At 44.4% G+C, this 24,845-nt stretch overlaps 1 protein-coding gene across 1 annotated transcript in view; it reads left to right on the top strand.

The window, feature by feature from the left end:
* Positions 1-24,845, top strand: part of LOC124556196 (sodium channel protein Nach-like) — a 113,905-nt gene that overhangs the window by 26,325 nt on the left and 62,735 nt on the right. The window contains exons 2-3 of the mRNA XM_047130188.1: positions 4,667-4,873; positions 19,030-19,186. Of these exons, the coding sequence (XP_046986144.1) occupies positions 4,667-4,873; positions 19,030-19,186 (364 nt within the window). The remainder of the gene's footprint in view (positions 1-4,666; positions 4,874-19,029; positions 19,187-24,845) is intronic.

Here is a 24,845-nt window from a genome sequence, read left to right as displayed (position 1 = left end):
AAGATTTCAAGAGAGAGTTTCGTTGTGGAAACTGTTAAAAGCATCACGCATTGAAGTTAATGTTAAATTTATAGCTTCTGTACGACTTCACCAATCTTAGGGATTTTCTGTTCTTTTAAATTAGGCATGCTTTTTTCGTTGCTTCGGCAACAGTGTTCTGACTTTTTTAGTGTATCATGGGAGGTCAGTACCATCTGTTATTAATATGTGGTACATATCATTCAACTGCCATCGATATTATTTCTTGGAATTTAAACCTAATCTGGTCTGCGCTTACATAGTCAGATTGGAAGGAGAGCAGATTGCCTGTTAAGAAGGTGTCAAGGGAAGATCTATCTGCTTTTTAAATATACGTATTTTGCGTTTATTTGTGATGGGTTTGGATGTTACGGTAATCAGTTTAGCTACAAGAATCTTGTGGTTTCCAATCCCTGTATCTGTCATGATGTTCCCTATTTGCTCAGGGCTATTTGTTGTTAAGAAGTCAAGTATGTTTTCTGTTTTCACAACCATTTACACTTCGAGTGGACTCCTGAACTAATTGTTCAAAATAATATTCTGAGAAAGCATAACTGTGGCCGAGCGGTTCTAGGCCCTTCAGTCCGGAACTGCGCTGCTGCTACGGTCGGAGGTTTGAATCCTACCTTGGGTATGGATGTGTGTGATGTCCTTAGGACAGTTAGGTTTAAGTAGTTCTAAGTCTAGGAGACTGATGACCTCAGGTGTTAAGTCCCATAGTGCTTAGAGCCATTTGAACCATTTGAGAAAGCATTCAGTATGATTTCGGACGATCTTTTATGCCTACTACCGACTTTAAACATGTATTTTCGCCAACACATCGAGGGTACATTGAAGTCACCACCAACTATAACTCAGAGTGGGGTGCCTATTTGAAATGAGACTCAAGTTTTCTTTAAACTGTTCAGCAATTGTATCATCTGAGTCTGGGTATCGGTAAAAGGAACCAGTTATTCATTTATTCCGGTTGACAAGTATGACCTCTACCCATTTAAACTCACAGGAAGTATCTAATTCAGTTTCACTACAAGGTAAATTACATCTGACAGCAATAAACGCTCCACCCCTGTAACCTAATAACCGCCCAGTCCTCTCCGCACAGAACCCGCTACCCGTGTAGTCGCTTCTTGTGTGTAGTGAACCCCTGACCTACTTAGCGGAACCCGGAAACCCGCCACCCTATGGCTCTCGTCGAGGAATCTGCAGCCTACGCGGCAGCAGAACCGTCTGAGGCTCGGATTCACACCCTTCACTCGACTCTTTACCAATGGACCATAGTCGCTTCTGTCGACGTTAGGCTACTGCTATACTTATAAAAAAAAATACATACGGTATCTGAACCTTCGTTAAAGATAGCAATAATTCTCATTCCGTCCGCCAATTCACTTATACTAGTTGTATTCTACATGCAGTCCAGGCATCGGCTCAGAGCCTGAACTTTATCATCACTGAGTGTAACACTATACAGAAAATCGCTTGTACTTTTTTTACTCTGAAGAAATCCACAATTTAGCTTTAAAACGTGGCATTTAGGTCATTTTATTGTGAAATGTCACTTTTACCGCTCGTACTTTTAGACCCTCAATTAACCTAGTGCATACTGTTATGATGATTTTTTCGGATGAACTTAAAAGCTGTGGCGTGCTCCAGTGCACGGGGTCGAACATTCAGAGATAAACGCAATCGAAACAGAACCCCTGCAGATAAGGGACGAGGTGTTCTGTGAACTGGCAGGTGGCAGACACAGGCAGAAGCGTCTGGGGTCATACACATTGCCCGCGTGAAATAGGACTGGACGCAGGCTCAGTTCCACCCGCGTGGCAGCGCTGGTGGCTCTGGAATAATGTGAGCCAAGCCGCAGACATATTGAAATACCGTAGAAGAACGAGTAGGATTGCACACTGACTGTTCTGTACAAACTTAATTATGTATATAGGTAATAATAATAATTTTTGTATCTCAATGACCTGGTGCAAGTCGTTCTTTTGGACACCACTTCAGCGACATGCATATCCCTAACCTACCTCAATTACCCAAAGGCGGAAAGGGGACCCACAGTTTACCGTGGTGTGGGATCCGGACCACATGTTTTTTCTAGAGAATCCTGACATTAAAATACTTATGAAAAATCCGCCTCGATTGCCCAAACTATCTGGTGTTTACCTAGGTTTCAACGTGGGTAACCACGCCTTCTTCAGAACACGCTGAAACCTAGGTAAACACCAGGTATTTTGTGCAATCGAGGCGGATTTTTCATAATTATTTCGATACTTACGATTGCTGACGCGATGCAATACTGAATCCTGACATTGTTGAGAGGTGAAGGCTAGGTTAAAACGAAGACTAAAATATCCATGGCCCAACCAAGACTCGATCCTGTGACCTTGCGGTTTGGTGGTACGTGCTGTGCCGCTAGACCACCAGGCCCAACATGTATGCAGTTCCAGCAGTACGGCTGTAGGTTTTGATGAGCAAGTTTGCGAGTACCAAAATATGTGACAGACAACAAATAGAACAAAAGTTAATTATAAATTTACAATTTCTGGATTTTTTCAGTTACGTTTAGTGTGAAACCTTGCTTCTTGCTAAATTTCATGTTTCTACGTCACTGGGAAGTACCCTATAGGCTTTGATGCGTGAACTGGCGAGTGTCGAAATATGTGACGTAAATGGCCGTATGTTTTGGTTTCATTGAGTTATAAGTTTAAATTTTTTACGCCGCCAAGAGACCATAGACCGTAGTATGTGACATAAATTTCAGCTTGATACCTCCACCCGTCCTTGAGAAAAGAGGGTCCTAACAGTCGTACAGACAGACAACAAAGTGATCCCATAAGAGTTCCGCTTCTACCGATTGAGGTATGGAACTCTAAAACGGCGAGGTCCAGCTGGAGAGAGGTATTTTTTTATGGTTTTTATCCTGTCACAGAAAGGTGCCCAGAAAGCTTTAGTTGTTCAGTGAAGAATGCGGTGAGGCAGGGTGCGGCAATCAGGCTTGTATCAGAGAAACATTCCGCGAGATAGACATCTGTTTGTCATCCTAAAATACACGGAAATAAGGACTTTAAAAAGCTATCTATGCAGATAGCTGGCAGGCTGTCACCAAGGAACAAAGCTACTTCTTCTTCTCAATTCTCTTCCACATCTAGAGGAAACTGTGCTAGCAGGTAAAAAATACCACTGATTGGTGGATATAGTGTGACGTCGGCAGAACATAGTGGCTGAGTTCACCGTACTGCACTAACGGATACATTCGTCGTATGTACCACATCGTGGTTATTTCACTAAATGTTGCTTGCCTGTTAGCACTAACAACTCTACGCAAACGCCGCTGCTCTCGGTCGTTAAGTGAAGGCCGTCGGCCACTTTGTTGTCCATGGTTAGAAGTAATGCATGAAATGTGTTATTCTCGGCACACTCTTGACACTGTGGATCTCGGAATATTGGATTCCCTAACGATTTCCGAAATCTGATGTACCGTGCATCTAGCTCCAACTACCATTCCGCGTTCAAGGTCTGTTAATTCCAGCCGTGCAGTTATAATCACATCTGAAATCTTTTCATGTGAATCACGTGAATAAAAATGGTACCTCCAGCAATGCACTGCCCTTTTATACCCTGTGTAGGCAATACTACCGTCATCTGTATATGTGCATATTGCTACCCGATGACTTTTGTCACCTCAGTATATGGGACAGTATGAGATAACGGTGCTTGGAGAAATAGGGCCAGTGCAGAACCGTAGACGTAAAGGCACGAAGGTCACAGTGGTTGGGACATGTGCGGGGAATGGAAGTGCAGGAGAAGCGAGTACCAAACAAGATGCTAACTGCAAAGCCAGAGGGTAGTTAGCTCAGAGGGGAGACCAAGACTGCAGTGGTAGGATGATTTAGAGACGGACAATCTAAATGCCACACAGATATTCACTGAACTTAAGTTTTAGACTGCAGGAGATACGAAAAAAATTAAAACCAAACTAGCACAATATTTTTGTCAGCAATATTATACAGTCACTATCCAGAAATAACGGAAAAGCACTGAAATGAATCCAAAACATCACGTAGCATTCCACACTGTTCGTTCTGATGTCAGAGCACTTAGAACTTGCGACAAGCCATCACGACTTCCAACAGCTAATTTTTGGAAATCTGTTTTTATGTTCTAGACTAGTAAGTGTTCTGAATTATTGTTAATAGAGTTAAATTGGTTTTTTAAATAGGTTAGCAGGTTTTTGTAAAATGGGGCGTAGGTACCGGATGCAAGCAAACACTTTCTCTTCTTTCTTGATTTGGTAATGTCTCATCTTATTTTTGTGTATTTGTGCGTCTAAATTATCTATTGTTTTAGCTGTATAGTCATTGTTTATGACAATACTTTAAATTATGTCCAATTATGTCTTAAAGGCAATTAAGTGAATGTTCTCCGTGTAGCATGGCTCTAAATGCCACATGTTGGTATGTAGTGTGATGGCATGATGACTTTTCTGGAGGTATATCTATGTATAGGTGCTTTCTATACCTGCAGAACTTTGGAAATAAATATACGAAATATTTATATACAAAATAAAGTAAAAATATTTGAAATATGTAAAAATATAAATACTCTGTTTCTATAACCCCTACCTCCTTGAATCTATATTTCTGAGCAGATTGCTGTGGGCGACGGCAGTGGCGGCAGCGCTGGTGACATCTGTGAGCCTGGTGTGGCTGGCACTGCAGCAGCACAACTCGCGACCCACGCTAATCGACATCGAGACGTCGCACTACCCCGTGTGGAACTTCCCATTTCCTGCTGTCACCATCTGTCCCACAAACAAGGTGCACAAAGGCCAGCTGCGCAACCTCCTCAGCGAGTGGTGAGACACACCCACCAGCCACTAGCATTGTCACCTAGTGCCTTTAAATTCACGTTAGGTTATCTATAGGTTGTATAAAATAAAGGGCTATAGTTATAAAAGTTGAAGGACATGAAAAGGATTCGGTTGTTGAGAGGGGAGTGAGACAAGGTTGTAGCCAGTTATATATCAATGGCGACCCTTTACCACTTTGTCCATAAGTCAAAAGATTCATTTGTTTACATTTGAGATGTCGCAAGCCATGCCCTTTCATGTATGACGACATCATAATGACATCATGAACCACTCCCCCTTTTCTATCACGCAACAACCCATGGCTCCTTACCTATTATGCCACAAACCAAGATACCTTCCTTTAACACACCTAATCTAAACGTTTTAATTATTACATCGAACTCATTATGTTATCAAAATGGTAGTGGTGGGAAAATTTAAAAATCCGAAATGAGATTGTGAGACATTTAAAAATCCAGACTGGTGATGGTGGGAAATTTAAAAAATGTAAGAAGGCAGATGGCAAGACTTTTAATAATGCATGGCGCCGATGAGAAATTGAGAATGCAAGATGGTGGGAAATTAAAAAGAATCAAATAAATTTCAGAAGACATTCGAAAGGAAGATTCAAAATATCGAAGATGGCAGAATTAAACCAGTTGTGCTTTGTAACCACTCAACCGGCTCTCCCTCCCTCTCCCCCTTCTTTGCCTCTGCTCCAATCAGAGACTAGTATTTTAGTGGACATTGAAATGAAACAGACAATCACAACATAGAACCAGGGAGCCATCTTGGCTGTACTCAAAAGTATCCGAATGATATGAATTTATTTTTCATCGTGTTCAAATGCATTTACCCAAACAAATTACTTAAAGAGTGCAACCAGCAGTAGTTCCATATCTAAAATACTTCCGCAAACTGGTACCTAAAAAGATTGAATTCTCAAATTAAGAGCCCCAAAGCTAACCTCATGGGGCTAAAAAATAACATGCTAAACAAGCAGTTGACATTAAGAGACAGGCATAAACGAGGCGATGTAGTAAAACTAAACTGACTAAGACTATAATTGCAGAAAACACATGTTCCCTAAAGTACTATGCTAAGATGTGAAACACACAAACAAATACCCAGTCTGAATGACTGCCAGATAGTAGAAGAATGTTAATTATATGCAACTTTTAGCGTATCATTGATGTAAGGTACAATGTAGCCTCAACTGAAATATGTCCACATCTAAATTGTTCTGTGGCGCTTCTCAAGTGTTACAAGGCAAGCAGGGGCAGACATTGGCAAGCTTGAATTCTCTGACTGATCAGTTTCACCTGTTCTGACAATGTTTCACCTTAGCTAGCACCATTTTATGGGGAATGAAGATTATGCATCATGTTTTACATTAGAAAGTACAATCAATGTTATTAACAAGCTAATACTGTTTTTATTGGCATTTGAACTGGAAGTTATTTATAAGAAGAACTTTCGAGGAATGCTGGAAAATTTATCAGCAGGACTATGTTGCCAAAATTGTCGACTACTAAATAACACCAAATATCTAATCAAAATACGTGATGTGAAAAGCAAACACACAACACAGTCAAAACACAAACAAAATAACCAAACACCATTTTAGGGAAGAAGTAGGTCTTTCGATGAAATGTTTATTGTAATGTATCATTTAAACTGCATATTTTCGTAATTAGCAAATATAGCATCGTAAATCTCCACATACAAGATGTAAATACACAACAAGTCCAAAGACTGTGGTGGTGGAATAAGACAGCCAAAACATGGTCAAAGATAATGGTGCAAGAATGTAGATGTGAAAGGTGAATGTTTCGAAAATACAATCCATACCACCAAAATAAAATTATTTATCATAATAAATAATGATTTGAAGTACTCACACACACACACACACACACACACACACACACACACACACACAGTTTTCTGCAAGTATAATTACAGACCTCAGATAACGAGAGAAAATTCAAACTTTGTGCCAAAATAAGATTGTATTACTTCTCAGTATAAAAGATTTGGAGAACTTATAGGTTAAGCAGCACTTGTTCACGACCAAAGTTTGATTTTTGTAGTACATTTTGCAAGCACAACAGACCTTCAAATTATTTCTACATCTAACATGTCTGTATAATTTATTGAAATACACGCAGCTTGCTTATTGGTACTATCTAAATAAATTATAGGCTACTGAGCAAGAGCTGTTCAATCCCCGTACCACGCATTAATACCATGCATTACATTCATCACAAAACATGAAAAGTGGTTCTGTAACACGGCAAAACACACATTAGTACTACCAACTCACATATTGAAGTGCGCTTGTCTGCTAGAATTACCAAAGTAAGCAATTTTATTCTCACCTCTAAATTCATGAAAAACTTTTCTCTAAAGCTGATATTAAAGCTAGCCAAACATGACAGTTACTCCATGCTAGGGTATTAACTTCATCTTGTAGTTGAAAACGTTGTAACCTTCTGTTTCACACGGTAGAAACTACACGACACTTCAATGGGATAGCATACCAAACACTAGTAATGCTCATTTGTATAGCTATCAAACTGGGCCTGGCACGCTTTCAACTATCCACTTCCGAAGTTAGCCAAATATTATAGCGACTCAATGGAAGGGTATTAACTTTATCTCGCACTACCAAAACGATTATCATGTTTTGATGATAATGCTAATTTATGATATCGCACAGTGGAAACCACAGTGCTAAGCAGGCAACACAGTGGTGGTTGACACAAGCATTAGGTGTCAGCTACTGAAGGGTGGTGTAGTGTGTGTGTGGGTGGGTGGGTGTTTGCAGAAACTGACATTGTGAGACTTGTTAAAAACTTTTTTTTGTATTGTTGACATATCTTTGCAGACATTTTAGATGTTGAATTAACATTGTGACACTTCAAAAGCATCATAGAATAACTTAGATATGGAATGTAATTACTCCGAGGGTCCATAGTGCCTTGCATCGTGTATGGTACACAGATCAGATTTTGCGCGTTCACTTGCGCTGCGTAATCTGTAAGTTATGACATAAACATCATGTGTGTGTGTGTGACAAAATTATTAATCGCTTAACAAAAAGCACAATAATTTGAAGAAAATAAAAGAAAAATTGATAATTCATTTGAATGTGCGCTAAAACACTGAGCTCTGATTGGCTGTTTTGTTTTAATACTACGTTGATATTGGCTGGAGGGGGTGGGCATGGGATGGCGAGGGGAATGGTTACAAAGTACAACAGGGATAGTTCTGCCACTTCTGAGTTTTGAGTTCTTTAAAATTATTTTTTAATCTTTCAGATTTTTTAAATTTACCGACGTCTTGCATTTTTTAATTTCCCACCAGCGCCTTCTTGACGGCGTAATTCGTTAGAGGTCACAGATGACGCCATTGCTCCTGGCGTGTAAGCAGTCCACATTAGCACTTCCAGTTGATGTCAGTGATATCTCAAGGTTCAATGAAGCATTTAAGGAAAAAGTGCGCCAGATAGTTTATAGGTATACTACTGTAGCCTATCGCCGGTGTTATTCAGTCTGTACTTTGAACGACCAATAATAGAAACGGAGGAGAAATCTGCAGAGTGAATTAAGTTTCGGGAAGAAGAAATAAAAACGTCATTGTTTACCGATGACTTTCTATTTCTATCAGAGATGGAAAGGATTTGGGAGAGCAGTTGAACAGAATTTATTGCCTCTTGGAAAGAAGTTATCTGATTAATATACCAAAAGCAGAACAAGGGTATGGAATGTAGTCGTATTAAATCAGGCGATACTGTGGGAATTAGATTTGGAAATGAGATAGTAGATGGATTTTGCTACATGGGCACTAAAATAATTGACGCAGACCGAAATAGACATGATATAAATAGAAACTGGCAATGGCAAGAAAAGCGTTTTCGAAAAAGAGAAATTTTTTAACACTGAATGTATATTTAAGTCTTAGCAATTGCTTTCTGAAATTACAGAGTTGGACAAAAATTTGGAAGTATCGCGAGAAAAAACATAAATGGAGATGCTAACCGAGCCTACAGGATGCGGCGTTATATTTTATCACGAACGACTCTGACGATCCGAGCACAGTGGTATCTTCTGTTGGGTGGACACTTGGTTGGGTGGAGGTTCCTGGCTCAACTGGCGATATCTCAGACTCTTGTGTGGTTCGATGTGCGTGGCCAGGATTCACACCAGGTAAAATTTGGTGAGGCTTTCTCTGGCATCGCTGACTGTGGCACCACGCAACAGCACTTTTAAAGCAGACAATCGTGTGAGGCTACACGATTCTCGTTGCAGCCAGAACATTTCAGAGTTTCCTTTTGTTTACGACGTGGGTAGTAGAGACTAGGATGGTTACTAGCACACTTGACGCGTGTAGATGGCATTGAGGAATACCAGGTGACATGGCCGACAGCTTGGTGGTAGTAGACTGTGTTTTTATCTTCTTGGAGCGCAGTTCCTCCATCTTCACTGGCGTAAAACAGATCCTTGTAATTTCTCGTTATTCACGATTATGTAGGGTGCCGCTGATAATGATGAATACCAAAGAGAGTAGTCTACGCGTCTCGAGCGATAGAAGGCGTGATATGGAGCGTACACAGTAGTCGAAATCTAGGTCCTCCTGCTCTACCTAAGTTCGCATTTTCGCGGCAGGCCGTGAACGACCATCTTCAGGATCTTATCTGCCGTTCATGGGGACGTATAAAACGGCATGTCCTATTCTCCAAATGCTACTGTTGCTGCTCTGTAGTTGGCAGTAGATGGCAGGGTAACTTTGTATAGATCTGTCCCATCAGGGTTGATGGCAAACTGATCATGTCCCACCAGTAGTTTCAGAATTCGAAATAGCTCAGTGTCGTTTCGAATTTTACTACAATGAGCAATGGCTCTGTTTCAGTTCGAGCCTCTTTGGTATCCACGTCTAAAACTGGAAGGTTTTAGCGACATCTGTCGGGACACGGTGGAACATTTTGACCGTCGTATAGTCTTGATGGTCTATACAAAACCTTCAGCACCAGGTACAAGCGTTCTTTTCCTTCTCCCCTTAGTGAGTAGCGGTGGCTGGTAGTGGCAGAAGGGCTGCTCCATGTACCGTACACGTGTACACGAAACTAAGTTTTCGACTTAGATTCATCGTCAGAGCTCGGTAGTGGCACCAGAAGCGGGTCAGGTTCGCAAGAATTGTCCATCTCAATGCCTCTCTTCGTAGCCTTCTTCGGCCGACTGCTGTTGCCGACGAGCCTATACCCGCCGCCTTTCAACCGGCCGTTGTCCGCAGCGCTACTACACGCGTCCTCTCCCAGCGACATACAGAGGTTGGATAAAAATATGGAAGCACCAAAATGACAACACATTACAATGCCTGATACGAAGTAGATAACCAGTTGGCATTCAAAACAGCTTCCAGTCATCTCGGAAACTATAAACACAGATAATGTATGGTTTTCAAGGGAATATTATACCGTTGTTCCTGAAAAATATTGTCTTGTTCAGGTAACGGTGATAGAAGTGGATAGTGACCACGCACCCTCCTTTCCATAGTAGATCACAAAGGGTCAGACATATTGAGATCTATTGATTGTGGTGACCAGGGAGGATGCGACAATCAATTCACATACTCACAAAACCAGTCCAGGAAGATACGAACTTTGTGAACAGGACCACTGTCGTCTTGGAACACAGTATCACCATGGTGGTACAGCATTGTAATGTGGAGTGGACCTGATCAACCAAAATGGTCACATAATCCTTGGCAGTAATGAGACATTGCAAAGTAACCATTGGGCCCATGAAATATCACTGCATGGCTGCCCGAATCTTAACCCCCCTCCCCCAACCATGTTTCACTCTTGAGACGTAAACTAGGCCAGACGTTGGAATAATTGTGAAACAAGACTCATCCGATCAAATGGCTTTCTTCCATCGCACCATAATTCAGCTTTCATGGCTTCAGCACCACGTTTTCCTGTTACAGATATTAACATCGATCATGAGTGGTTCTGGAATTCCAGCTCGCCCAGAAATCTCCTCCTACGTAACTCCCTTCGTGTTGTTTTGATACGCGAGTGCCACATTCAATTCTGCAGCAATTTCTCTGCAGCTGTCGTCCTCTTGTTTTTAGTTGTAATCCTCTTCTGCAATAATCACTCAACATACACTTTCGTCCACGTTGTGACTTAGCGCATGACATTTTTTTCGTATTTCCAGTATACTTCGATACGGTGCCTCGTCGAAACACATCGGCTATCTTAGTCAGGGAAGCATCCATTATATGAGCATGAAAAAATTGCCCACGTTCGACTTAACTTAGCTCCGACACAATGAACTCACAATCACACAGAACACTGTTCTGACCGCGACTGATCCTTGCAGTGAATTCAGGACACTGCACACGAACCGTTCGTGGTGAAATAAAACAGTGCAACCTGCAGGCTGCCTAGCATACACATTTATGATCAAGTGCGCATTTCTCATTGTGTTCCTATATTTTTGCCCACCCTCTGTACGAACTCGTAATGACCTATAGGGTTCCATATTCCTGTCTGCTCCACTCATATACACGACGCAGCACAATTCAAGGACTACATTTTCTAGGCGCTTCAGTCCAAAACCGCGCTGCTGCTACGGTCGCAGGTTCGAATCCTGCCTCGGGTATGGATGTGTGTGATGTCCTTAGGTTAGTTAGGTTTAAGTAGTTTTAAGTCTAGGGGACTGATGACCTCAGATATTAAGTCCCATAGTGCTTAGAGCCATTTGAACTACTTTTTCGTAATCCCGTAATTGTTTCCCATTGCGACGAATAAACCTGAAATTTGGTTATAAGGTAGCTACTACGTTCTTATGTAATAACGCGAAAGCGTGGCGCCCTATAACGTCACTCTCGGGCTTGGCGATGCTTCAAACAGCAAGATATCGACACACGTGGAAAAGAGGCCTGAGCTCAGAAGTTCATGCGAGGTGTGCGGTGGGTTATTGGTGTCACAATTGCACCAAATTTCGCCGCAGTTCCGCTCAACGGCACCGTGGACGTGTCACACGATGGAAGGGTCGTCACACCCCTTCTTACACATATTTCACTTCTTCTTTTGACGCCTCTGCGATGGAGATCAGAAACACGACACCCAGAGTTAAAATCACGCCGTTTTCTGGCTGAGGAAATTCCTTCCCTTGAGAAGTTGATTCCACACGTTTCGCACTCGAAAACGACAGTTCGCAGTGCGGTGAGCAACAGGACGACTTTCTTGCCAATTTTTGACACTGCTGACACCTCACAAACACTTCAACCATCGCCAGCCAGCAGCTCCACTGAATGTGATCTCACGCTGTCGAGTGCTTTGCGACCTCAATTTTTGCTCCAGTGTACAGGATGGAACCACTAGGGGCCGTTAAAAACCATTCGACGAAATTTGAACCTGAACCGAAGCAGCAAAGTGTACTTATGCGTTTTCTACCCTCCTATTTCGTGCCCTTCTGTGGCGTTATCACACAGGGTTGCGACATTGACACATGCGTGAATCCAACGGCTAAGGGTCCCTCTAAGGCACACTCCCCCTTCACCATTTTGGTAATACCCTCGGTGGCACGTGCCCACATTTATTGAGAATTTTAAAAATATGCCTTTACAGAAAAAAGCCTGCAAAGTAGTCCTAGGCACCTGCAGGCAGGCAACCTGTTGAAACACCTCGGATGCCAGTTATCTGGCCATTTGCTCGGTCACCATTGACCAGAAGTTTTCAGTTGGTGAGAGATCTGGAGAATGTGCTGGCCAGGGCAGCAGTCGAACATTTTCTGTATCCAGAAAGGCCCGTACAGGACCTACAACATGCGGTCGTGTATTATCCTGCTGAAATGTAGGGTTTTGCAGGGATCGAATGAAGGGTAGCGCCACAGGTCGTAACACGTCTGAAATGTAGTGTCCACTGTTCTATGTGCCGTCATACGAACAAGACGTGACAGATGCGTAACCAATGGTACCCCATACCACCACGTTGGGTGATACGCCAGTATGGCGATGGCGAATACACGCTTCCAATGTGCGTTCATCGCGATGCCGCCAAACACGGATGCGACCATCATGATGCTGTAAACAGAACCTGGATTCATCCGAAAAAATGAAGTTTTGCCATTCGTGCACCCAGGTTCGTCGTTGAGTACTCCATCGCAGGCACTGCTGTCTGTGATGCAGCGTCAAGGGTAACCGCAGCCATGGTCTCTGAGCTGATAGTCCATGCTGCTGCAAACGTCGTCGAACTGTTCGTGCAGATGGTTGTTGTCCTGCAAACGTCCCCATCTGTTGACTCAGCGATCGAGACGTGGCTGCACGATCCGATACAGCCATGCGGATAAGATGCCTGTCATCTCGACTGCTAGTGATACGAGGCCGTTGGGATCCATCACGGCGTTCCGTATTACTCTCCTGAACCCACCGATTCCATATTCTGCTAACAGTCATTGGATCTCGACCAACGCGAGCAGCATGTCGCGATACGATAAACAACAATCGCAATAGGCTACAATCCGACCTTTATCAAAATTGGAAACGTGATGGTACGCATTTCTCCTCCTTGCACGAGGCATCACATCAGCGTTCCACCAGGCAACGCCCAATTGCTGTTTGTGTATGTCAAATCGGTTGGAAACTTTCCTCATGTTAGCATGTTGTACGTGTCGCCACCGGCGCCAACCTTGTGTGAATGCTCTGAAAAGCAAATCATTTGCATATCACAGCATCTTCTTTCTTTCTGTTAAATTTCGCGTCTGTAGCAATTTTAATGGCCAGTAGTGTAAATTTAACCGTTCACTCAGAAGGTATACTCATATAAAATTCCCTGTATTGTGCATCAGGGTATTTATAGACAACCAACAAGTCCCTCATTTTCTCTGTCGATATGGGAGGAAGATCTTTATATAACAAAGGAAAACTGATAACATGTGTGGGTATGTTGAAACGAGGTTGATTGTCTCTTTTTCTTTTTAGTAGAGAATGATGTACCCAAGGGTAAATGACAGTGTGATTAAGGCGTCGATATAATGAATTTGGATCATTTGAATTCATATTATATTATATTAATATGTAAATATTAGTTGTCAAGATTGGGTCACACTTTTCAATTCCTTGAGCACACTGACAGCAACAAGGTCATTCTGGTTAATTTCTTTTATAATTAAATGTACACTGACGAGCCAAAAATTTTGAGCACCTGCTTAATAGATTGTTTGTCCGTCTGATTCTGTGTATCAGGTTCGAAAATGGGTCAAATGGCTCTGAGCACTATGGGACTTAACATCTCAGGCCATCAGTCCCCTAGAACGTAGAACTACTTAAACCTAACTAACCTAAGGACATCACACACATCCATGCCCGAGGCAGGATTCGAACCTGCGACCGTAGCGGCCGCGCGGTTCCAGACTGAAGCGCCTAGAACCGCTCGGCCACAGTGGCCGGCTGTGTATCAGGGATCCGACAGTTTTCTGGTAGGTTTGTGGAGGTATATGGTATCAGATGTTACGAGCAACTCATGTAATTCGCGTATATTATGCTGCTTTGCGTACACGGCGATGGCGCCTGATAGTGACCCTGATTGGGTTCCATAGGATTTACATCAGGCGAATCTGCACGTCGGTACATCAATGTGAGTTACCCGTAATGCCCCTCAAACCACTGTAGCACGGTTCTGCAGTTACACTGCTGAAGAATGACACCACCATCGGGGAAAACATCAAGCATGAAGCGATGCAGGTGGTTCAAAACTGTCATCGTGTCTTCGATTACTACTACAGGTCCCATGCAAGTGGAGGGGAATGTTTCCCATAGCATAATACTGCTCCCAGCAGGTTGCGTCCGTGGCGCTACACGTTTCGAGCTGCCGTTCACCTCGATGGCGGCGTTTATGGAGACGACCATAGACCTAGTGTAGCAACAATCTGATTCACCCGAAGAGGTGATATGTTTCCATTGATCGACAGTCGAATTCCGATTGTTCTGTGCCCACTGCAGACGCAATTGACGATATCATAGGGTCAACACGTGAACGCACAGAACTGGTGCGCTGCGGAGCTCCATGTTCAACAATGTACGATGAACGTTGTGCTCCGAAACACTAGTGCGTGCACAAGCATTGTGCTCTTTTGACAGAGATGCCACAGATCACCATCTATCCTACATTACAGAGCAGACAAGCCTCTGAGCCACGCGTTCTGTGAAGAGTCGTGGCCGTTCAACCATTTAGCAGCTGGTGGTAGTTTCACTATCCTTCTACCTCTTTCCTTAGCTGATCACGACAGTAGTACGTGAACATTCGACCAGCTTCCCCGTTATCGAGATACTCGTTGACAGGCTCTGCGTAATAATAACATGCCCTTCGTCAAAGTCGCTTATCTTAAAGGATTTCCCCTCGCTAGGGTGCTCACCCGTCCGTGTCTGCTCCGCTTACATACTTTTGTCACCACGTGATGTGCCCGCAACGCTACCAGGCTCCATGAAACGTCGCTGTGGGCAGTGGTCATAATGTTTTGGCTTATCAGTGTATATTTAAACAAGATTCAGATATAACATATTTCCATTCATAGGTAATCATGACATCCATTACTCTTCTTCTTTCCCGATTAATGCAGAAGTAAGTTCACTCAGTAGAAAGCTATGCCCCAAAACGATGAACTTTCGCTGTACTGTTATAAAATATTCTGTCAAAATGAGGTACTTGTACAAAAGTATCGTTGTACCATTGCTTTTTCGCCCAAACCAACGGCCGGACCCAAGAAATTACTCTGGTGTACAATTTTTACGTTTTAATGATATACAACGTTCTTTAAGCGTACCACATTGGATGTAGTTTTCTCGAGCACGTCTTTACAACCTGTAAAAATGTAAGATTTTCCATTGTTCCTCCTACCTTTCTTAACATTCTGCTTCCAGTCTGATGTATCTGTTTTCCTTTCTATGCTTTTATTTAACAATGCAATATCCTTTGGAGCGAACATCCGCGGTTTTCATTGATATACAGGGTGGTCCATTAATCGTGACCGGGCCAAATATCTCACGAAATACGCATCAAATGAAAAAACTACAAAGAACGAAACTCGTCTAGCTTGAAGGGGGAAACCAGATAGCATATTTCATGAAAGGTGGATTAGTCGTCGAAGCACCATACCATGTCCCGCACGTTCACCGGATCTGGTTGGCCCGCTAGATGGCGCTGCCATAGGTCAAACGGATATCAACTGCGTTTTTTTAAATAGGAACCCTCATTTTTATTACATATTCGTGTAGTACGTAAAGAAATATGAATGTTTTAGTTGGACCACTTTTTTCGCTTTGTGATAGATGGCACTGTAATAATCACAAACATATGGCTCGCAATTTTAGACGAACAGTTGGTAACAGGTAGGTTTTTTAAATTAAAATACAGAACGTAGGTACGTTTGAACATTTTATTTCGGTTGCTCCAATGTGATACATGTACCTCTGTGAACTTATCATTTCTGAGAACGCATGCTGTTACAGAGTGATTACCTGTAAATACCACATTAATGCAATAAATGCTCAAAATGATGTCCGTCAACTTTAATGCATTAGGCAATAAGTGTAACGACATTCCTCTCAACAGCGAGCAGTTCACCTTCCGTAATGTTCGCATATGCATTGACAATGCGCTGACGCATGTTGTCAGGCGTTGTCGGTGGATCACGATAGCAAATATCCTTCAATTTTCCCCACAGAAAGAAATCCTGGGACGTCAGATCCGGTGAACGTGCGGGACATGGTATGGTGCTTCGACGACTAATCCACCTTTCATGAAATATGCTATTCAATACCGCTTCAACCGCACGCAACCTATGTGCCGGACATCCATCATGCTGGAAGTACATCGCCATTCTGTCATGCAGTGAAACATCTTGTAGTAACATCGGTAGAACATTGCGTAGGAAATCAGCATACATTGTACCTTTTAGATTGCCATCGATAAAATGGGAGCCAATTATCCTTCCTCCCATAATGCCGCACCATACATTAACCCGCCAAGGTCGCTGATGTTCCACTTGTCGGAGCCATCGTGGATTTTCCGTTGCCCAGTAATGCATATTATGCCGGTTTACGTTACCGCTGCTGGTGAATGACGCTTCGTCGCTAAATAGAACGCGTGCAAAAAATCTGTCATCGTCCCGTAATTTCTCTTGTGCCCAGTGGCAGAACTGTACACGACGTTCAAAGTCGTCGCCATGCAATTCCTGGTGCATAGAAATATGGTACTGGTGCAATCGATTTTGATGTAGCATTCTCAACACCGACGTTTTTGAGATTCCCGATTCTCGCGCAGTTTGTCTGCTACTGATGTGCGGATTAGCCGTGACAGCAGGTAAAACACCTACTTGGGCATCATCATTTGTTGCAGTTCGTGGTTAACGTTTCACATGTGGCTGAACACTTCCTGTTTCCTTAAATAACGTAACTATCCCGCGAACGGTCCGGACACTTGGATGATGTCGTCCAGGATACCGAGCAGCATACATAGCACACGCCTGTTTGGCATTTTGATCACAATAGCCATACATTAACACGATATCAACCGTTTCCGCAATTGGTAAACGGTCCATTTTAACACGGGTAATGTATCACGAAGAAAATACCGTCCGTACTGGCGGAATGTTACGTGATACCACTTACTATACGTTTGTTACTATTACAGTGCCATCTATCACAAAGCGAAAAAAGTGGTCCAATTAAAACATTCATATTTCTTTACGTATTACACGAATATGTAATAAAAAAATGCGGGTTCGTATTTAAAAAAAAAACGCAGTTGATATACGTTTGACCTATGGCAGCGCCATCTAGCGGGCCAACCATAGCGCCATCTGGTTTCCTCCTTCAAGCTAGACTAGTATCGTTCTTTGTAGTTTTTTCGTTTGATGCTTATTTGGTGAGATATTTGGCCCGGTCACTATCAACGGACCACGCTGTACGCAACGTTCTCGCTGTATGGCCAGCTTTACAACTACAAATACTTCAAACTGTAGACAGAAAAAAGACATTCCTTGCTATGATAGCATATCTCAAGTGACGCACCACTTTATTCCAATGAAAACTCAAAATTTGGCAAAAACATGATGTACAACCTTCTTTGAGAAGGGTCTTCAAGTATAAAGTGAAAATCTAGAGATATTTCTCAACTGCCTACGAATCGCTCATGTTAAGATGAGACGAGAGCTAACTAACTGTGAAAAAATAAGCAAAATGTACAAACTGAGTAGTTCAAGGGAAGATAGGCAACATCAAGGACAATAGAAACGCAGGAACGCCGTGGTCTCGTGGTAACGTGAGCAGCTGCGGAACGAAAGGTCCTTGGTTTAAATCTTCCATCGAGTTAAAAGTTTAATTTTTTATTTTCAGTTTATGTGACAAACTCTTATGTTTTCATCACTTTTTTGGGAGTGATTATCACATCCACAAGAAAACCTAAATCTGGCAAGGTAGAAGAATCTTTTTACCCATTCGCCAAGTGTACAAGTTAGGTGGGTCGACAACATATTCCTGTCATGTGACGCACATGCCGTCACCAGTGTCGTATAGAATATATCAGATGTGTTTTCCTGTGGAGGAATCGGTTGACCTATGACCTTGCGATCAAATGTTTTCGGTTCCCATTGGAGAGGCACGTCCTTCCGTCTACTAATCGCACGGTTTTGCGATGCGGTCGCAAAACACAGACACTAAACTTATTACAGTGAGCAGAGACGTCAATGAACGAACGGACAGATAATAACTATGCAAAAATAAAGAAAGTAAAATTTTCAGTCGAGGAAAGACTTGAGCCCAGGACCTCTCATTCCACAGCTGCTCACGCTACCACGGGACCACGGCGGATGTTGCCTATATGCCCCATGGACTACTGAGTTTGTATATTTTGCTTATTTTTTCACAGTTCCACACAACTTCTTCCTGTTTTCTCAATTGATCTGTGTTCAGTTTATCAAGGCCTATCCACTGTACCAACTTATAACTAAATCTGAGAGGGGTGCGATGGGGAGGTTCCCTTGTAAGTACCTTCACCGTGTACTTCACTGTGGTTTGTAATGTATGCATGGCGATGCAGATATAACGGTGAGAACGCAAAGACTTTGTTATGTGAGCTTTGACTGTGGCAGGAGGATCCCTAACGGCACGAGCCGGGAGCAGCTGCGGCGCGACGCAGCCTACGTGCCGGCGCTGCTGGGCAGGATGGTGGGCACGCAGGGGGCGCTGGCCAGGCTCGCCGCCGCCGTCTCTGCCAACAACCTCACCGTCGCCGACTTCATGCAAAAGGTGCTCGTCTTTCGCCTATAAGCGTGTTCTCAAGCCGGTCTTTCAAATGGATATGCGTTACCACCGCTAAAACAATAAAACAATAAAGCGGTCACAATAAAAGAGGAGATTAATGAGTCCATAAGAAATTTTATTGGCCTACAATCCGATTCGTTAACAGTGGCGGTTCGTGCAGGTCGAGCCACGGATGGAGACTGCAGTGTTACGGTTCAAAACGACAGTTGCGATACGCACCTACGCGTGCTTTGCGCTTTAAGAAGGCGTGCATGCTGCAAAATTACTTCTCTCGCTTGCTCATGCAGAATTTGTCCCTTACCGCAATCAATAGCCGTGACAACTTGCAGAAAATGGAATAAAAATTCTCCATGTCACTCGCTAAAATCATGTTTAATACTCGCACTGGCTTGAACGTTCACAGAATAGTGCTTCGAATCCTACAGAATGCTCATTGGCTGCCAGAGAACGCATGACGTAGATATGCAGAACGATCCTAGACTCGACCGCAACAGTTCATGACTCCAGTCGAGTATCTGCTTTACAAGAGTGATATTCTGGACAAAATCGACAACTCGTTGTGGGTGCGCGCCACTTACTTGCGTGCGAACTGCCGTTCACACGATCGACTTTGTCGTCTCAGTTGACTCCTCGTGACAAGTGAATTGTTGTGTACATAGTTCCGTATAGTCAGCGTGTACACAACTTTCCCACTAGAGCGCGCCCCGCTAAGCACATTTTTTTTTTTAAATATAGTGTGTAGTGTGGACTGAAGAGATCATCCTTGATGACTTATTCTTCTAGGATGGGATGTAAAGATAAAAGGAAAACACTTTATTTATTACACATTCAGTTAGGCTTGGGCACGCAATGGGTCCTTTAGCCTGCTGTCTTTGGTGATGTCTATCTCCTGTGGAGGGCGAAATGTGTCAAGGCTGTTATGTGTGACTGCTTCCTCGTGTTATGACATATTGCCTATGGGGGGTGAAACGTTATTGACTTCGGTACTCGATACTTGTGTCATCTTGCAGGGTTTACCGTCCCTACCGATTCTAACTGTCGAACTTCGTCCCTAAGGGCATCGATCTTGTCAAAAACTCGTAGAGCCTTGTCATGGACCTTCTCTTGTATAGTGGTCTCGTGGAGTGTGGTGCGGATGTCGACGTTTCTTGTCCACCATGGAGCTCCTGTGATCCATCGATAGCAAATGTTTTGCAGCGCTTGGAGTTTGTTGTAGTTGGAGACGCACGTAGTGCCCCACGAGGTGGAGCCATACAACATTGTGGGTTCCACTGTTGCCTTATACAATTGGAGTTTAGTCTTAGGGTTGAGATCCTTACTCTTCAGGAACGGAATCAATGACCTGGCCATCTTCTGGGCTGCCGTCTTCTTGTCGTCAATATGATGCGTAAAGATTAATTTTTTGTCAAGGTAGACACCGAGATACTTCACTCCCGGGGACCATGGGATGAATTGGTCAGCTATTTGGTGACTGTCGTTCAGAACTGGTTCCCTCCGTGTGAACAGAACGGCTGCCGTCTTCGTCGGGTTGATCGTTATCTTATTTTGCAGCGCCCAGCGCTCCATTACAGCAAGTTGCCGTCGCATCCTAGCGATTAGCTGGTCCAAGTGTCGTCCAGTTGCCAGAAAAGCCGTATCGTCTGCATTAAAAACTCGCCGTAACAAGGGGGACTGTTGGGATGTCATTTATATATAAGTTGAAAGGTGAAATGACAGAGCCCTGCGGAATTCCTGCGGAGATCAGTTTCATTTCGGAGTTTTTGTCGTCGACTCGGACATACAGTTTCCTGTCCTGCAGAAAGCTGTCTATGAGTCTAATGTAACAATCCGCAATAGGGGTAGTGCGATGCAATTTGACGATAAGGTTGGGCCGCCACACCTTATCGTAAGCTTTTTCGATGTCAAGGAAGACACTAATCGTGAAGTGCTGCTTGTTGTATCCTTCTTGTATCCGTTCGGTGATCCGTAGAAGTTGAAGTTCGGCAGATAACTTGTCCTTGAAACCGAATTGTTCGGGTCGTATAACATCATGCGCTGTAAGCGTGTCATGGAGCCTCTTCAACAGCACTCTCTCGAGCACCTTGCCAAGGGTCGGCAAGAGGCTAATTGGCCGGTAACTGTTGGGTTCTGCTGGGTCTTTACCTGGCTTGGGTATTGGAACTACTCGAGCCGTCTTCCATGCCGTAGGAAAATATCCCTGCACAAGGCAGCTGTTGAGAATTCGGGTAAGGAGCACAGTTGGCTTCCTGGGCAACTGTTTCAAATCGGTGTTGCTTATGGAGTCGTTGCCCAGCGCATTATTCCGAGTCTTCCGGATAATTTTACGGATCTCTGATGGTGTGGTGAGTTGTGGGCGGCTCTGCACAGGCGCAGCACGAAAAGCAGTCGATTCTGCTGTAACGACGGCTTCCTGTTCTTGCAGGCGGACGTCGTTCACGGGGGTCGCTGGTGTAGACATCTGTTCTTGGTAAGTCGTAGCATACAGCTCCGCCTGGGCGAGTTCGTCATAGAGGAGGCCATCTGGTCCACTGATGGCTCGTTTAGGTGGCCGCTGGTGTCGTATGTTCTTGACTACCTGCCATTCGTTCTTGGTTCGAAGTAAGAATTCATCCATCTTATATTCCCAGACCTGCTGTCGCCACTCGGCCACTCTCCTGTGCAGTTCTCGTGTTAAGACGTGTGTTTCTCGTCGATCGATCTGGTTTCTATAGCGGAGCCAACGTCGCCTACTCCTGTTTCTCTGTGTCTTCAGTTCTTGGAGTAGAGGCGGGAACTCATCGAAAGCTACTACAGGGTAGACCGTGTGAGTAGTTGCCCTCCGTTTGGCTGCCTTTATCTTCTGCGTCAAAGTTTGTACCGCGATGTCGATGGCTTCCGGTGTTGATACGTCCTGCGGCGGGCAGATATTGTTGTCAAGATATGTCCGAAATTGACCCCAGTTCAGAGTTTGTGAGGTTGGGGGCGGAAGGTTGGCCGTTGCGTGTTCCACTATGCTGATAACAGGTCGGTGGTCAGACGAAAGATCGTCGACGGTGCGGAGCTGGAGGTTGGTCTCAATATTTTTGATGATAGCAATATCTAGGACGTCTGCTTCTTGCCGATCGACGTAAGGAATCCGTGTCGGCTCTCGTGGGCCATGGACTGTGATGCCCAGTTCTTCTTCCATGGCAATCAAAGTTCGTCCACGAGGGTTCGTACGCCGGGAATTCCACGCGACGTGCTTGCTGTTAAGGTCACCTCCGAGGAAGATTTTGTCAAAATTGGTGAAGATACTCCTTAGGTCGTCTGGCACCAGGTTTTTACCGGGGCTGTTGTACGCGGCAATGAAAGTGATGTTGCCTGACGCCGATCGAACCGTTACTGCTGTTGCCTCCAGATGTTGGAGGTGTGGTAGTGTTTCATGATGGTGCCGCAGTTCCCTTTTAAGCAGAACTGCGGTCCCTCCACGTCGTTGGCCTTGTCTGTCCGTTCTATAGACGTACATGTTACGAAATCTGAGCTCAGTTGTTGGATGAAGGTGTGTCTCCGATACAAGTGTGATGTCGATTTTGTGACGTAAAAATTCAGTGAATTCTGTTTTCTTGTGTTTCATTCCGTTGGCGTTCCATATACAGATTATCAGGTTTCTCGTGGTCCCAGGGCGATCCATCTTAAGGTGTTCCAAAGGCCTTCAATACACTTTCGATTAAAGAAAGTATCCCCACTAGTTGTTGCTGCACGGCGGTGAGAAGTTTCTCGACATCAGAGAGCGCTGGAGCAATAGATTCCATCAAATGAGCTGGTGAGACGTAGGTTTCCGGTTCCGGTCGGCGTGGTGATGCTGCGTGGGCGTATGAATAATGCTGGCGGTGCTGTCGAGGTGCGCGTGCTTCAGGAGGAGGCTGTGTTACTGGCTGCCGTGTCGCCGCCGGCTGTTCTTGTGGCGGTTGCTGACGGTGGGGCGGAGGGTGTGGCGTCAGGTTGGAGTTCCGTATTACACGAGTCCTCCGTTGAGAGGGCTGCGGGGAAGACCGTTGTCTGTATTTCCTGAGAAGTTCCTGGTACTTCTGGCAACCACGCCATGTGGCAGGATGGTCCTTTTCACAGTTAGCACATTTCGGCGGAGCCCCTCGGGGATGAGTACATGCTGAAGATCGGTGTTGCCCTCCACATCGAACGCAGCGAGCAGGCAAGCTGCAATGATTAGCCGTATTTTCGAATCGCTGGCAGTGGCGACATTGAACAGGTCCTTCTTGTCTGTTGTAGGTTTCAATAACGACTTTAGTATATAGAAGGTATTTGATGTCGTAAATCTTGTAGTTTTCCTTTTGGGCTGGCAACGTGACACAGTAAGCATCTTGAGATCGTAATTCCTTCGTGTTGTCGTCTAGATTTTTAAACTGGTGGACGTTGATGACAGGAAAACCCTTCTCTATCAGTGCGTCTTTCAGCTCTTCCTCCGTAACTTCGGCAGGTAGACGTTTGACAACGACTTTGAGGTCCTTGTCCTCTGCGGCCTGATGTGTAAAAAAGTGGATGTCATTCGACACAAAGAAATTGATGGCCCGCTGTTGATCTTCATAGGAGTCAAAGTGATATTTGATCCTGTCTCGTTGGTAGATGGCCTTAAGACTGCCGTCAATACTCGCTTTCAGCGCCTTGTTGAGTTCCATGTAGTTCTTGGTATGGTAAATAGTAACGGGCGGGACTTTGTGTAGTAAGTTACGGCCAGAGCCATCTGTCCCCTCTTTATCTGCTTCGAGATTGACGTCACTCGTCTGGTCCATACGTTCTGGAGCATCCGTAGTATCTTCCGTCGCAACAGCCGCATAACGGTTGGAAGCTTTCAGTCCTTCTGGACGTTGTCGCTTACGAGAGATGTTCTGCTTAGGAGAAGCGTTGAGTCGTTTTCTTTGGCGAACTAGTGTAAAATCGCCCTCTCCGTCAGTGGGCTGCATGGTCCAAACTTCTTCAGAGGAGACTCCCTCCATTTCGTCGTCGTCTTCTGGTGGGGATAATTGTTCCACGTCGTCTACTTGTTCTTCAGGCTGTGAAGTAGGAACTGTACTAGTCCGGTTGTCGTATACTTCCTGACTTTGCAGAATCATGTGCTGTATTTCACGTCTTAGTTCCCGTTGTTGCCGATCGTTCTGTGTTAGCTGATGTCTCTCGTCACAGGGGTTTGGCGTACGGTGTCCTCCGCTCTGCATTCGCATATCGCTCGTCGTGGTCCTGTCCTCATTATCTTGCCTGTCAGAATCCGTTGTCGTTGCAGGGGTCGTCGCCGTTGTATCCGTCCTGTGGGGAGCGGCCGCCGGGGCAGGCCCCACCGACCGGCCAGCGGCCAGCCCCGGCGCGACCGAGACGGCTGGCTCGGACGCGCGCGTTCCGTTGTCCGCACTCTTCGGCATCGCGCGCTCAACTGGCTAAGCACAACAGCGCAGGCGCAGCGCTCGTCCGTCTCCGCACTACGAGATGGCGCTGTCATAGAGACGGACCAAATTCTGCTTCCGCCGATCCGCGTATTAATATGTAACGGAGCCAATGAGATCGCTGCTAACGTAGAACCTTTTCTCCTCGCGGATCACACTCGCGCAGTGATACCTGAACGCTCGAGGTATTATAACGAGTGTACAGACCTCCGATTAGTCAGTCTGCATTAGTT

The sequence above is a fragment of the Schistocerca americana genome, chromosome X (genome assembly GCF_021461395.2).
Source record: "Schistocerca americana isolate TAMUIC-IGC-003095 chromosome X, iqSchAmer2.1, whole genome shotgun sequence".
Lineage (NCBI taxonomy): Eukaryota > Metazoa > Arthropoda > Insecta > Orthoptera > Acrididae > Schistocerca > Schistocerca americana.
This window is presented reverse-complemented; position numbering and strand designations above follow the sequence as displayed.